Genomic DNA, 16689 nt, shown 5'->3' with positions numbered 1-16689 from the left:
ATGCTACAAAGAGCCAGATGCCTGGTGTATACACAGAAGTAACTGTTTGCTTTAAATAATGTGAAATGTGATCAAGCCATCATTGTTACTGCCAGAGACACATGGTTAAACCCATCTATTGATATGGATTTGGTATATTTCCTCTTACTTACTGCCTTTACATTTGTCATGTAGTAAATGTTATGAGGAATATTGCCCTCCAAGTAAACAAGAAAAAGATAAAAACCCTAAAAGAAAATGGGGAAATTACATAAAAAAAAAAAAACCAAAAACATATATATGAACTGGGCATGGTGGCGCATGCCTGTAATCCCAGTGGCTCAGGAAGCTGAGATAGGAGGATTGCAAGTTCAAAGCCAGCCTCAGCAATGGCGAGGTACTAAGCAACTTAGTACTTTAAAATACAAAATAGGTGGGCTGGGGATGTGGCTCAAGTGGTAGGGCACTCGCCTCGCATGCGTGCGGCCCGGGTTCGATCCTCAGCACCACATACAAACAAAGATGTTGTGTCCGCTGAAAACCAAAAAATAAATAAATAAATAAATTTAAAAAAAAAAAAAAATAAAATACAAAATAGGGCTGTGATGTGGCTCAGTGGTTGAGTGCCCCTGAGTTCATTCCCCGGTACCCCTCCTCCAAAAAAAAAAAAAAAAAAAGTTCATCACAGCTTAAAATGAATGAAGTGAATTAAAAAACAAAAGTATATATGGAGCTGTGTGCATTGGTACATGCCTATAATCCCAGAGGCTCAAGAGGCTTAAGACAGGAGAATCACTATTTCAAAGCCATCCTCTGCAACTTAGCAAGGCCCTAATCAACTCAGTGAGACCCTTTCTCTAAATAAAATATAAAAAAAGGGCTGGCTCAGTGGTTAAGTACCCCTGGGTTCAGTCCCCAATACCCACCCCAAATGTACATATAGGGGGTGAATATGAAGAAAACTTCCTACTGTTAGGGGGACATCTCCAGGATATATAGGAGAACTAGAAAACTAATGACCTGTAAGTGGAAGGAGTGAGCCTTACTGACCAATCTATCATTACCAGATTGCCACCTTCTTCTTCTTCCTCTTTTAGATAGTTGTAAATGGACAGAATCCTTTTATTATTTTATTTGTTTATTTTTATGTGGTGCTAACGATTGAACCCAGTGCCTCACATGTGCAAGTGCTCTGCTACTGAGCTACAGCCCCAGCCCTCTTTTTTATTTTCTTGGGAAGCATAGAATTTGTTAAAGTAGTGAGTTATCTCTAATACTAAATCAACCTATTATGAAACCTGTTGCAAAACATTTAGTAAAGTCTAATAAGTATGGAGAAAGAAAACTATGATTATTATAAGATATAAGATAATCACATCTATAAGATAGTGTGATTCCTAATTTAAAATAGATCTGTAGTTTCACATCAAACAGTAGTTTGAAACTTCTGGGGTTTTTAGTTTTTGGACTTCTGATATATTTGTGTACTTCTCAAATGTTCATTAGAACTTCCTGTTAAGCATATTGTGAGTGAGACCAACAGCAGCATGGCAAGGGGAGTTGGAAGGCTTGTCAAAAATTCAGTCTTAGCTGGGCACGGTAGCGCACAGCTGTAATCCCAGTGGCTCAGGAGACTAAGGCAGGAGGATCTCGAGTTCAGAGCCAGCCTCAGCAAAAGAGAAGTACTAAGCAACTCAGTGAGACCCTGTCTCTAAATATAGAATAGGGCTGGGGTGTGGCTCAGTGGTTAAATGCCCCTGAGCTTAATCCCTAGTAGCCCCTGCTCAAAAAAAAGAAAAATGCAGTCTTGAGCTGGGTGAGGTGGTGCATGCCTATAATCTGAGTGACTCAGAGGCTGAGGCAGGAGGATCATGAGTTTCAAAGCCATCTTCAGCAATTTAGAGAGGCCCCAAGTAACTTAGTGAGACTGTCTCAAAATAAAATATAAGAAGGGCTGAGGATATGGCTAAGTGATTAAGCACCCCTGGGTTCAACCCCTGGTTCCAAAAGAAAGAAAGAAAAGAACAGTTCAATACAGGCACAGAATCAAAGAAAAGTAGTTCAGGATTGGACTTCTTATCTAAGATAAGATTTTACATTTATATATAAATAGAGAGAGAGAGAGAGAGAGATCTTCCATAGAAAATATAATTTTCCAATAGTGTATACCTTACTGTTGATATTTAGCTATTACCTGAAATTTGTTAGGTCTCACTCACAATATGCTTAACAGAAAGTTCTAATGAACATTTGAGAAGTATATAAATATATCAGAAGACCAAAAACTATAAGAAAAAAAAAAAAACACCCAGAAGTTAAAACCCCCAGGTAAAAGCTAACTCTTTTTTTTTTTTAAATAGTTGGATAACATGCCTTTTCTTTTTTAGTTGTAGATGGATACAATACCTTTATTTATTTTTATGTGGTGCCGAGGATAGAACCCAGTGCCTCATACATGGTAGGCAAGCACTCTGCTATAGCCACAACCCCAGCCCCAACAATATGCCTTTATTTTATTTGTTTATTTTTTAATGTGGTGCTAAGGATCAAACCCAGTGCCTCAAATGTGCTAGGCAAGTGCTGTGCCACTGAGCTACAGTCCCAGCCCAAAAGCCAACTTTTTTTCTTTTTTCTTTTTTTCTTTTCTTTTTTTTTTTTTTTTTTTTTTTGTACCAAGGGTTGAACCCAGGGGGGCTTAACCACTAAGCTACATCCTTAGAGACAGGGTCTCACTGAGTTACTAAGGCTGGATTTGAACTCATGATCCTCTTGCCTCAGCCTCCTAAACCACTGGGATTACACATGTATGCCACCATACCCAGCCAAATCCAAAAAGCCAACTCTTTTTTTTTTTTTTTTTTTTGAGGGCAGGGTACCAGGGATTGAACTCAAGGGCACTCAGCCACTGAGCCACATCCCCAGTCCTTTTTTGTATTTTATTTAGAGACAGGGTCCCACTGAGTTGCTTAGTGCTTCTCCATTGCTGAGGCTGGCTTTGAACTTGTGATCCTCCTGTTTCAGCCTCCCCAGCCACTGGGATTACAGGTGTATGCCACCGTGCCTGGCTCAAAATGCCAACTCTTGATTAAGCCAGAGCACTGAAAATAATCTATGGAGTTTATATGGTACAGTTAGAGTTTCTGCAAGGTAATTTCCTTAGTGTTGAGTGTGCTGAGAAGAGAATGTGAGCGTGTGCAATTGGACCTCTCCAGCTGTGATCCTAGAGTCAGACCAGGTGATGTTCTCTACCTGTCTATAGACTAAAACAAACAAGGATGGTGGGAACCAAGAGGTTGAGATTGCCCGCTGCCATAAGGGACAGTACTTTGGAGAGCTTGCACTGGTTACCAACAAACCCAGAGCTGCTTCAGCTTATGCAGTTGGAGATGTCAAATGCTTAGGTAAGAAAAATTCTTTATGCATTAATACTTTTTTTTCTAATGTCAGTATATTACTATTTTCCCATCAGCAATCCTTGACTTATTCTGCCAGCTCTCTCTCACATCTAGGCCTGGACAATTTGTAGTTTGTATGACCAACCAGAGATGGACAAATGTATTCTTTCAGCATGCTTTTTTTGTGGGGGAGGGGGAGTGCTGGGCATTAAACCCAATGCCTTGCACATGCACATACTGAGCTCATGCTTCATCACTGAGCTACACCCCAGCACCTTAGAAAATATTTCTGAGCACTGTGAGTAAGAAAGGCATTCAGGCCCTCCAAACATGTCAAAAGAGGCACATGTCCAGGGCTGTTGGGGAACAGGATAGGCAGATGCCACTGGACTCTGCAAGTTTTAAACTTAAATGACAATCCTGCTACATTCATATAGAAACATCACTTTATCCACATACCCAGTATCCCAAAGTCTAATGTTCTGCTTAACGAAAATGACTTAAATTATTAGTGAAGAGAATTCATTCTCTCCCTCACCTCTTTTTAACAATGCAGTTATGGATGTTCAAGCATTTGAGAGGCTTCTGGGGCCCTGCATGGATATCATGAAGAGAAACATCTCACACTACGAGGAACAGCTGGTGAAGATGTTTGGCTCTAGCATGGATCTGATTGACCCTGGGCAGTAGATGTGCCACATCCCAGAGCCTTCTCAGTGTGACACCAAAAACTTTCGGTCAGCCGCAGAACATACACAGAAGACAGACACGACAAAACTGTTCCTGCTGTTGCCACCGCTGCTGCCATTGCTGTGGTTATGGGCATATAGAAAACTTGAAAGTCAGCACTAAAGGATGGGGAGAGGTTTGACCCACACCTCCACTTTGCTTCTGAAAGCCCATTATTAGACGACTTGTAATGATTACTTCAACCCAGTTTTCACATCTTTGGTTCAGAATGGCATGTCTCTCCAACAATTTAAGTGCCTGATACAAAGTCCAAAGTGTAAACATCCTCCTTTCCTTTCTTGCTGCTACTGTTGCTTTTGGAATTACCCATAAGGTCTGCAGAAACCTGTTGTATAACTGTAGACATCCTTCTTCAATCTTTCTCAAGGAAGATTACAGCCTCAATTTCCTTGTTTGTCTTTTGAGAAAGTCCACAGTGTGTTCACAGTTGCTGCCTTTAGTTTTACGGTAGAAAATGGCAGCAGATGTAATAGAGGTCTGTGGTCCAGTGGCATTGTATTGTCTTCTGACAGCTGCACACATTACAGCTGTCTCCAAGCCCACAGTGATGCTTAGGGAAAGACCCTGTCTAGGGCCCATAAGGTGAGTACTCTAGAACAGACTGAAATCAGTGAGACCCATGTTAGAACAGAAACTTTGGATTCATCACTTTTTACCAGTAGTAGAGAGCCAGGAAAGGTTTTTTTAGGTTAAGGGTTCTAGTTTTTTATTTTATAGTTGGTTTTTGTTTTTGTTTTGTTTAATCTCTGTGCAGTTTGCATGAGTGAATTGCTATCCATTTAAAAGGAGCCCAGGGGTAGCCAAGTTAGCTCAAATGGTTAGAGCATGGTGCTGATATAAGAAGCCAGGATCTGGAGGTGCCATTGCTTTTTATGACCTAAAAACTTTCCTGAGCAACTCCTGCCATTTCTTGTTTCCAGTTACTACTACTGGCTCATGACAATATCCTGACAAGAGTTTGTTACCCATAGAGCACTTTTGTTCTACTCCAGAGTTGTTGCATAGCTTGACTATTGAAACATCAATTTTTAAACTTTATAGAAGCAGCAGCTAATTTTTTAATTAAAGAAGATTATTTCTCTATTTAGGAAATTCCCCTTAGAGATGTTTAGCTTGTATTTAAAACTTTTAAATCAAGAGGCCATTTCCAATATATGTATAAGGCCTTTTTTTAAATGTGTATAACTCAGTAAATCCCTAAGAGATTATTTGTTGGCATTTGAATCATTCATGTTGTGGGTAATGGTGGAATCACCCAGTCACCTTTCATTGTCCACATAAACTAGACTCTGCTTTTTCCATAGACACTGTGGCCAAGAGATTTCCAGAATGAGTAACCTACCAAAACCTTGGTAATCCCTCCTTTTTTCTTGTGTTTCATGAAGTGAAAGCAGAAAAACTCTTCAGATTGCCTTAGACAACGTACATTGCAACTCTCAGATTTGTGAAAGACTGTAATTTATACTCCAGGTAGCTAGCACTGGGATTGCCTGTGCGGTGAACCCACATTTTCCTAAGGTTCTTTTCTGTAGTATTGCTTTATCAAACAATTCAGGAAGTAGGTCTTATGCTCTTAATAGACAAGAACTACACCTGTTTCTTGCAAAAGTAATAGGTACTTTGGCTTCAGTAGTGACTTTAGTCCAGCCCCAGAACTTGTGAAGACTATTTGAACACTGAGCTAATGCTCCCTCCCCACCCTCTGTGCCAGCCTTAAATAGGGATGGCTGTGGTTCCTGTGCCAGAGTTAACTCCTGAAGGTTCTCACACATTCCAGTCTAGTCTTTCCTTTCACAAGCCCTCTTTGACACCCCTGATTCACTGATGGTTGCTGTTTTACAGAGTTTCAGAATTCATCAGGTCTAACTCCTTCTGCTCCAACTACTGTCTAACATATGGATCATCAGTCCAGACCCTCCCTGCATATAAGGCCCCTGTGGCAAGGGATGAGGGTGTTGCTGAGGAAGAGACAGAGGCTAACATGAGCGAAAAAGGACATAGCCATTACCACAGTGCCAGGGACAGTATTCCAAATCTCTGCAGCTTGGAGAATCAAATGTAGCAGACCAAGTTTGACTCAGGACTGAGGTATCCCCATTGTGCTAAGCAAGACCTACACTGATAGCTGAGCCTCATGGGGAGAATCCTGTTAGAGCTTCCAAGGGTTAGAGAGCTTCACATCCTCTTTTCTGGCTTTGCTCTGTTGATTTTGAATGGTAAGAAGGTTCCTGAGAGCCTTGAGGTCCAGCTGGCAGTATTGTCCTTCCTTTTTACCACCAGCTTATCTCACTCACTGTCTTCTCTTCGTTTAATTCTCTGAAGGAAGGGTTCATGTGCTTTTTTCCTCTTAGTCCATAGTCTTCATATATAATTATGTTACATATAATTTCTATAGATTCTCAGAAATCAGGGTAGAATTTTTTTTGAGCAGTTTAATGAGTAAATTCAGCAGCAAAGTGGCAAAAAAATAGTTCTCCAGTCACAAGAGATTATTTTCATCCTCTTTTTGCCCATATTCCCTGCTCACAATGGTAAAGTGGTCAGTTAAGAAATGCCACTGGCACCCAGCAGCACCCTGGGCACACAGCATTTCATGTCGTGTCACAGTATACAGTCTTCTCTCGTTTAGAAAAAGTAAAAGAATTTGGCACAGAGAAAAAGGAAAAGGACCCATGAATGTCATCTTTTATCCTTTGTTTTCATTTGGCTGATGGTGGAAATTTTGTTATTGACAAGCACTTGTAAACCAGTCTTGCCAAGGTATGAGTTGTTTTGATTTTTCACTACAATTACCTCTTGTTGCTCCTGTCTTGACTGCTGACGTTCCTCAGTGATTTTAATGTCTATTTTATGGGAAGCGGCCTTCCTTCCTATGGGTTTCCTTTTACACACTGTAGGGCTATCTTTATACTTAAAAAAAAAAAAAATGGTGAAACTGTCACTAACCTCATGGGGGATTTGCAGAAAACCACTCAGCCCACCTTGAACAAAGGTTAGATTCCTCATTGTTTTTTAACTCACTGTAATAAAAGAAATCTAATTCAGCATTATAGTGCTACCTCAAAGGTAAAAATGTTTTAAGGTCATTGGTCCTGAGTTCTATACATGGTGTTTGAAGTGTCTTTAAATTGGAATTACTTTTTAAATCATTGGGGTGAATCTCATTTTAGCCTGTTTTACACTTGTATTTTAATCTCTGAAGAATAAGTGATTAGAAAGCAGTCAATCCTTGCTCTGTGATATTGAACATATAACTAAAAATTCATTCAGAATTTAATCATTGTTTGCCATAAACAAGGTTGGGTTTTTTAAAAGAAAACTCTAGTGCTCAGAATTTCACTCTTGGTTAATAAAGGCTGACAAATCATGTCTGGTTTTCTTGTGCAGTCTTGTGTCATGTGTTTGTACTCTCTCTTTTTTTTTTTTTTTTTTTAGAATTTTTTAATATTTATTTCTTAGTTTTCAGCAGACACAACATCTTTGTTTGATTGTGGTGCTGAGGATCGAAAACAGGCCACATGCATGCTACCGCTTGAGCCACATCCCCAGCCCCTGTACTCTTTTTTGGGGGCTCCATGGATCACAGAGTTCATCAGGAAGATACACTGTTGAAACTGGTGTATGAGCCCTTGAAAATTAGGGAGGAAACCTGGGTATATGTACTATTCAGAGTTCTCCAGAGAAACAATCAATAGGGTGTGTGTGTGGTGTTTGTAGAGAGATTTATTATAAGGAATTGGCTCACATAATTGTAGAGGCAGGAAAATCCCAAGATCTGCAGGATGAGTCAGCAGTGTGGAGACCCAGGACAGCATATGGTTTAGTTCTAATCTGAATCCAGAGGCCCAAGAATCAGGCAATGATGTATCTCTTGTCTGAAGGTCAGCAGGCTCAAGCCCCAGGAACTGCTAATGTTTCAGTTTGAGTCTGAGGGCAGGACAGAAATCAATGTGCCAGTTCAAAGGCAGAGAGAAAAAAAATAAATTTTTTTTTTTTGTACTAGGGATGGAACCCTGGGGCACTCAACTACTTAGCCACATCTGTAGCCCTTTTTTTTTTTTTTTTTTTTGTATTTTATTTAGAGACAGGGTCTTGCTAAGTTGCTCAAAGTCTCCTGAATTGCTGAGGCTGACTTTGAACTTGAAATCCTCCTGCTTCAGCATCCCAAACTGCTGGGATTACAGGTATGCGCCATCTCACCCAGCAAAAGTCAGCTTTTTTGTTCTGTTTAGGCATTCAAATGATTTTATGAGACCCACCCACCTACATTAGGGAGGTCCACCAAGTTAAATGTTAATCTTGGCTGGGTACGTTATCAGCTTGTCACTCCAGCTATTCCAGAGGCTAAGGCAGATGGATTGCAAATTAAAGGTCAGCCTGAGCAACTTTAGTAAGATGCTGCCTCAATAAAAGGGCTGTCTCAATAATGCACCAGTAAAGATGGGGTTGGCACATGCCTGTAATCTCAGAAGCTCAGGAGACTGAGGCAGGAGGATCGAGAGTTCAAAGCCAGCCTCCGCGCCGCTGGGGAGGCCTGCGTCCATCCAGCAGCTAGCGACCGTGGGCCATGGCCGCCGCGGGGAGTTCCGGGCTCCTGCGTATCGCCTCCGCGGCCCTGGGTGGCTCGGCCCGCCGCCCACTGCTGCTCGCTGGACCCCATGCGGGGGCCGGCGGCCTGCCTGGGAACCCGGGGCCGGGCCTGGGCGGCGGCGCGCGGGCAAGCCGCCAGCTCAGAAGATAACAGTCCACTTTATAAACAATGATGGTGTAACATTAACAACCAAAGGAAAACTTGGTGACTCTCTTCTAGATGTTGTGGTTAAAAATAATCTAGATATTGATGGTTTTGGTGCTTGTGAGGGAACCTTGGCTAGCTCTACTTGTCACCTCATCTTTGAAGATCGCATAAATGAGAAGTTAGAAACAATCACTGATGAGAATGACATGCTCCATCTGGCTTATGGGCTCACAGATCACGGTTGCGCTGCCAAATCTGTTTGACCAAATCTTATGGACAATATGACTGTTCGAGTACCTGAGGCCGTGGCTGATGCCAGACAATCTATTGATGTGGGCAAGAATTCCTAAACTACCATAAGAAGAAATATTTTTGTGAAATTTTACCTATTTTTATAATTTTTAACATAATTAAATGAGAACATGGCTGAATGGGTTTATTCTTATGACTAGCTTTACCATTTTACTTCACCCTTGTATAACTACTGAATTTTGTAGTATTAAACATGCGATTTTTGCATTGGTTATAAAAATATTAGTCAAATATTAGAAAATAGCAGAAAATGATGAAAATCTTATATAGTTTACTTTATTTGTGATTAGTGACTTATGCAAAATGTTACCACATAATCTTATGTCTGCTTATTTAGAAGGCAGGTTAAAAAAAGCTATTATTACCCCTGCTTGATGTGGGTGAAGGCAGAGATCTAAAATGGCTTGTCCAGGATGATATGACTAACTAGGAAATTTGTACTGGAACCTGCATCTTATTATTTTAAGTTAGTTTTATGTTCAGATTGATACTGGAGAAATTATGAACATCTTACTTTTAGCACTAATTAAATGTAAATGTGTGTGAAAGAATATTCAGTGAATTGCTTAATTTGCAAGATAGCTATTAACTTTATAAATATTTCAGAATTTTATTCAATGAGAAATGTTTAGTATTCACTTAGACATTATGACACTGTCAAGTTGATGTCTGTTCTGACTAAACCATCTTTTCTATTTCAAGCAAAACAAACTGTCTTAGCAATCTTTCGAAAATAATGTTAGTTTATAGGTTAATTCTTAGAATGGAAATCTTGTGAATTAGCCCCTGAGCCAGAGGACATGAGCAGGCTGCTGCATCCCACTGCCCAAGAGGCGCCATTCTTCTCACTTCAACGTCTGCAGCCTGGGTAGCATAGCATATGCTACAGTCCCAGAAATGAAGGAATATCTTACAAAAAAAGGGGGGGTTGGGGATGTGACTTAGTGGTTAAATGCCCCTGAGTTCAATCCCCAGTACCAAAAAAATAAAAAATATATATATATTTAAAAAGTAAATAAAAGCCTGGGGATGTACCTCAATGACTAAGCACCCCTGGTTCACACACACACAAAAAGTTCCACAGCAATGTCACAATCATATCTACAGTCTCTGTCTTAAAGAAGGAACATTACATGAGGACTTTACTTTCTGTGTTAGTATAACAGGAAGCTAGAAATTTGTCCCTTCAAAGTTACACAAACATGTTCTCAATGATCTTAGTCACTTAATTTTATAATGAAAAAAATTAAAATAGACAGGATCCTCCAGACCCCATGATGATGGGACAGGAATGTTCAGTTGTTTTTTTGTCTATTAAAAATATAAAAAGGAAGAAGAACTGAAATCTAGACCCAGTAGATAAAGCAAAACTAAGTATCACAGCATAACATCCAATCATAGTCATACTGGACATTTTCATTCTGAACCCTGGGGCACGGGCTTTGAGGGGACACCTCCAGTACAGTCTACCATTCCTTCCAAAAGCCCACCACATGGGCAACTGGAGAAGCAGGGTACCTGAAGTTAATTCTCAGCCTGTGGACAAGCAGGAATGAGTTTTTAGGACAGATGTACATCAGTTCAGGTGTACAACAGAACCATGCTGCATTTTACCACTTTGACCAGCAGGGGCCAGGCTGTCCCTATGCTTCTTTAGGTTCGTGATCTCCAGTCCCAGGTTGTACAGCACCCCAAGTCTGGTGTGAGAAATGAGGCTTCATCCAAGCTCAAACTCCCCATCAACCCCCAAGTCTCAGAGCAAATCCCAACAAGAAGCAGGTAACTCAGCAGCTGCAGTCTTGGCAGCACTGGGGTACAGAGCTCTTTTCTGACAAGGGCATAGATAGCTGAGTGGGAGAACACATTCCCCTCAGACCCTAGAGCTTAGGGAGTTCCATCTGGCTGGAAATTCCTAGCTGAGGCTGGCCAGAGGAGGATTGGCACTTCTCCTGAGCCTCAAATGTCTCCTCTGTAAAAAGGTAATAGCCTATGGCAGGTCATCCACCCCGGATCCCCTGGCTTTGCCTGCAGGCTCTCACCTACCTGGTCTTGGCCAAGGCCCAACTATAGTAAGGGGGTAGGGTCTGATGCTACATGATTTTTACCCTTGTACTTATTTAGAAACTCAAATTTCTAACTGAGCATAGTGGTGCTGGCCTATAATCCCAGGTGCTCAGGAGGCTGGGGCAGGAGTATCATGAATTCAAAGCCAGCCTCAGCAACTTAGTGAGGTATTACTAAAAAACTCAGTGAGACCCTGTCTCTAAACAAAATATTAAAAAGGGTGGGAGTTGGGCTGGGGATGTGGCTCAAGCGGTAGCGTGCTCGCCTGGCATGTGTGTGGCCCGGGTTCGATCCTCAGCACCACATACAAACAAAGATGTTGTGTACGCCAAAAACTAAAAAATAAATATTAAAAAAAAAATTCTCTCTCTCTCTCTGTCTCTCTCACTCTTTCTTTAAAAAAAAAAAAAAAAACGGGTGGGAGATGTAGCTCAGTGGTTAACCTCCCCTGAGTTAAATCCCCAGTACCAAAATAAAGAAAAAAGAAAAAACCTTGGGGCTGGGGATGTGGCTCAAGCGGTAGCGCGCTCAACTGGCATGCGTGCGGCCCGGGTTCGATCCTCAGCACCACATACAAAGATGTTGTGTCGGCCAAGAACTAAAAAATAAATATTAAAAACTCTCTCTCTCTCTCTCTCTCCTTGCTCTCTCTTTAAAAAAAAAAAAAAAAAAAGAAAAAACCTCACATTTCTGGCTCCTAGCAAAACCAATCTCCAAACTCCGAAGTAGAGCTGGCCTCATAACTGAAAACTGGGGGTGAGGGGAAGGTGGCTAACCTTGCATGAGAGAATTAGTTCTCAAAGGTACATTTAAGAGTAGGGGCGGGGGTGGGGCCCACTGAGATTGGATAGCCTTCCAGCAAAATGGGAATTTCTCAGCTGACCCTCTCCAGGTTCTGTGCCATCTGGATGTACTAGAGACAGGGTGTACATTTCCAGGACAAACTGAGAACCCCTCCACCCTGGATCTTTTTCTTGGTAATTTTCCTGCCTTTTGTTCTGAGAGAATATTTTTGGAATGATTTGCAGCCAGCCCCCTCCCTGCATGGCCCATGTCTTAGGGCTGTGGATGCTGATGGGAATCATAGGAGATCTGAGTTCCATCCCCTTACCTAGATGGGAACATCATGTTCCCAGCTTGGAGCTGCATGGCTTACCCTGAGGCCCTTGGGCAGATTTAGGCCAGATGGGGTAAAGGTGATTAGAGAACAGTGACCAGTTTAAGAAGCATGAAGGAAAGGGACTGGGTAAAATGTTTGATCCCAAAACAACTCTCTTTGCCTCCCATACCCAGATCCTGATAAAGAGAGTGCTTCCTCACTCCCTGGCAAGGGAGCAGCAACCAAACACACACATACACACCCTGGCACCAACAGGGCCCCTCATCCTGCTCACCAGACTCAGGCCAGGTCTATTCATCACCTCCCAACATCCTTCATCTCCAGGGCCCTTGCAGTGCTTGTTGCCTTGCCCTAAGATTTGTTTGATCCCCTGCAGCCCTGCCATGACCCTAGCAATGAACTCATCCTCTGTTTTTGGCATGGGGGGGGGGGTACCAGGGATTTTACTCAGGAGCACTCGACCACTGAGCCACATCCACAGCCCTAGTTCATGTTTTATTTAGAGACAGGGTCTCACTGAGTTGCTTAGCAGCCTTGCCACTGTTGCTGAGGCTGGCTTTGAATTCTAAATCCTGTCTTAGCCTCTGAGTTGCTGGGCCTGTGCCACTGTGCCTGGCCCTCATCTTGTTATAGGGAGAAAACACAAGAGATCAGGAAGGAACTCTGGGTGCTTCTTTAGCTCTCCTCCATCTCCTCTGTCTCCTTCCCCATTGTTCTATTGCCTCTGTTTTTTTTTTCTTTTTTGAGATTAACTGTGATATATTCATATATGTACATAGGAAAGTTATGTCAGCTTCATTCCACTGTCTTTCTTTTTCCCTTGTCCCTCCTCACCCCTAATTCTTGCCATGTCTATTTTTTTTAATGTTTTTTAGTTGTTGATGGACCTTTATTTTACGTATTTATATGTGGTGCTGAGAATCGAACCCAATGCCTCACACATGCTAGCCTAGCACTCTACCACTGAGCTACAACCCCAGCCCCACCATGTCCATTCTTGACATATCTACAGTGTCTAATCCAGCTCAGCCCTTGGTAAACACTATGGAATGAACAGAAAAGTTCTACATAGGGCTCACTGTCCAGCCTCCCACCCCATGTATGGAAGGGCCTCTGGAATGGAAGATTGGGTGGGCAGAAGAAGGTGAAAGAGTGACCTGTGAGGATCTGAACATCTGGTACCTTTTGGGGCTTTTTTTTCAGCAGTCACAGGTCTTGAAGTCATAAGAGCAGGAATTGGGCTAGGCTTTCCAGCAATCCTGCCTGTGTAGAGAATCTACTAGCCTTGACTAGGGGTGTTCCCACCCTGCCTCAACCTCTCACTGACCTATTTTCTTTCCCTCTACAATATTTACCACTTAATACCACATGACTTCTTTTTATGCAGTCTACAACTATTTCTGGTGTATGAGATATTCATGATACATCCTTGAACAAAACAGAGATTCCACCTCCCAGAGCTTTGGTTCTATTGGGGGAAGCTGCACAATGCCATATAAGGATAATAAATATCTACTTTTTGTGTGTGTGTGCTCAGAATTGAACCCAGGTCTTGTGCATGTGAGGCAAACACTCTACCAACTGAGCTGAATCCCCAGCCTAATAAACATCTACTTTTAAAAGTATGCAAGAAGGCTTGGGGTTGTAGCTCAGTGGTAGAGTACTTGCCTAGCACTTGTGAGGCACTGGGTTTGATCCTCAGCACTACATAAAAATAAATAAATGAAATAAAGGTATTGTGTCCATCTACAACTAAAAAATATTTTTAAAAGTATGTGAGAAGCCGGGCGCTGTGGTGCATGCCTATAATCCCAGCTCTGGAGGCAGGAGCATCACAAGTTCAAAGCCAGCCTCAGCAAGGACGAGATACTAAGCAACTCAGTGAGTCCCTGATTCTAAATAAAACACGAAATAGGGCTTGAGGGGGCTGGGGTTATGGCTCAGTGGTAGAACGCTTGCCTCACATGTGTGAGGCACTGGGTTTGATTCTCAGCACCACATATAAATAAATAATAAAGGTCCATTGACAACTAAAAATAAAATTTAAAAAATAGGGCTGGGGATGTGGCTCAGTGGTTGAGTGCCCCTGAGTTCAATCCCCACTACCCCCCCCCAAAAAAAAAAAAAAAGTAGTGAGAAGGTGGTAATTGCTATAGGAAACAATAGAGCAGGACAAGGAGATAAAAGTGATCCTGCAAGCTGGAGGCAGAGAGGAGTAACTAAAGTTTGAAATGCAGAGCTGGAGGAGGGTGCACAGGATGTAATGTGTGAGGAACTTTGAGCAGTGGGAATAGAGACCAGCAGTCTGCAGTTGGGTAGGTAACAGGAATTATGAGGATCTTGCCAATTCTCTCTTTTCCTTAAGGAGGGGCTACTGCAGGTGTTATGACTTACTCACAGGCTGACTGTGGAGAATGGATTGAAGATAATAGGGGCAGTAGCAGGAGACTGGGAGAGAGCTGTGATATAACCCTGGAGAGAGATTGTGGAAATTTGGACTTGGTGGAAGCCGTGTTAATAGTAAGAAGTGATCTTATTCTGGGTATGATGCTAATGGAGGCGGCAGAATTTCCTAGCCCACTGCATATAGGTATGAAAGAAATTAGTCAAAGTTACTGAGAAGTGTTTGTCCTGAGCAATTAGGACTAATCTTGCTCGGCGCAGTGGTACACACCTGTAATTCCAGTGACTCAGGAGGCTGAAGCAGAAGGATTTGATGTTCAAAGCCTCAGTGAGGCCCTGTCTCAGGAACAAAAATAACAAATAAAAAGGGGATGTGGCTCAGTGGATACAGCACTCCTGGGTTCAATCCCAAGTACCAAAAAAAAAAAAAAAAAAAAGGTCTAAGCTCCATCACCTGATCTGTGGGGGTGGGATAATAGGGTAGAACAGGTTTGGTGGATGAGCCAGACTAGGGTAGCAGAAGTTGAATTTTTTTTTTTTTAAGAGAGAGTGAGAGAGGAGAGAGAGAGAATTTTTAATATTTATTTTTTAGTTCTCGGCGGACGCAACTTCTTTGTTGGTATGTGGTGCTGAGGATGGAACCCGGGCCGCACGCATGCCAGGCGAGCGCGCTACCACTTGAGCCATATCCCCAGCCCCAGAAGTTGAATTTAAGAAGCTGTTTACTACAACTCAGAATGCAGATGTCTAATTGATAGCTGGACATTGTATCTGGTGCTCAGAAAGGGTCTGAACTGAATGAACACCTTTGGGAGTGATTGATATACTGGTGACATTTTAAAGCCATAAGTCTGGATGAAATGACCAGGAAGTAAGAATTGAACAGAGAACAGGCAACAATGAAAAACTGGTAAATCACAAGAAATGGAGCCTGGAAATTAAGAGAGAAGAGATCTGTTGGTCATATAGCAAGTCTCTCCTAATCAGCTCCATAAAGAGATGGATTTTTTCCCCCTGTGTTTGGGATGGAACCAGGGCCTTGTGCATGCTAGGCAAGTACTTTACCACAGAGCTATAGCCTCAACACCAGATTTTTGTTTTATTTATCTTTTTTTTTTTTAATTGATCTACTGTTTTTGTTCCCTGCCATATTTACAGAAGAGTGTAGGTCCTTAAGAAAAACTTAACAAGTTAAAAAGTGCATGGGTGAATCCACACCTTTGCAAATGCCCAGGATATAAGGCAGCAACATTAGCCTCCTTTACAGAAACAGCAGATATTCAATAGGGTGGCTCTGTCCACTCTTGGTGCTAAGCACCATGTCCCTTGCTTTTCCCAGCTACATTTATATTCATTCAGTCAGGTGAGAGCCTTTCTGACCAACACAGGCCCCAGAACAAATGAGCATTAGACAACCCCTGTGGAGCTTGATGGACCTGAGTCAGGCATTGGGTCACCCACCAGTCCACAGAAGAATCTACTGCCTCTCCTCTGTCTGTCCCTCTATGTCTTCGTTTGTGCACCCATCCAGGTAGTCATCTCTTCACCTGTCTATATAACCATTCCTTGGTTGGCTGTCTACAGTCACTCTTCTGTCTACTCTTCACAACCCTCTTTCATCCATGTTAGCGACATCTGCATTCAGTCCTGTATCATCCACTTGCTAGAGTGACCATGTTCCCAGTTTTGCAGGGCAAACCAAGATGGTTGGTTGACCCATCGGTCTCCCAGGAATCCTACAGTTGACCTATTGGCCCTCAGCCATCTTCAACTCCAAACTCGTCTCTGACCCCCTGTTCACCTGCCCTGCCTGAGGGAAAAGCTCCTCCCCTACTTGGCTCCTCCCCTTCCCCACCCCTTCCGGAAGCTGCAGCAACGAATCCCGGCGCCCTAGCAACAGCGCCTTTCAGGCTGCCCAGTCCGCGTGC

The 16689-nt window shown here is 42.4% G+C and overlaps 1 protein-coding gene and 1 pseudogene across 2 annotated transcripts in view; both read left to right on the top strand.

Annotated features, from left to right (window-relative positions):
• The window catches only part of PRKAR2A (protein kinase cAMP-dependent type II regulatory subunit alpha), a 76071-nt gene extending 68578 nt beyond the window's left edge, over window positions 1-7493 (top strand). Inside the window, exons 10-11 of the mRNA XM_081302553.1 lie at window positions 3239-3380; window positions 3931-7493. Coding sequence (XP_081158679.1) covers window positions 3239-3380; window positions 3931-4064 — 276 coding nt within the window. The 3' untranslated portion in view covers window positions 4065-7493. The remainder of the gene's footprint in view (window positions 1-3238; window positions 3381-3930) is intronic.
• A 1150-nt stretch (window positions 7494-8643) lies between these two features.
• On the top strand, window positions 8644-9325 carry LOC308653834 (adrenodoxin-like; annotated as a pseudogene). The gene has a single exon. The product of its transcript is annotated as an adrenodoxin-like (transcript).
• The last annotated feature ends 7364 nt before the right edge of the window (window positions 9326-16689 follow it).

This window comes from Spermophilus citellus (assembly GCF_964194105.1).
Source record: "Spermophilus citellus genome assembly, chromosome: 7".
NCBI lineage: Eukaryota > Metazoa > Chordata > Mammalia > Rodentia > Sciuridae > Spermophilus > Spermophilus citellus.
This window is presented reverse-complemented; position numbering and strand designations above follow the sequence as displayed.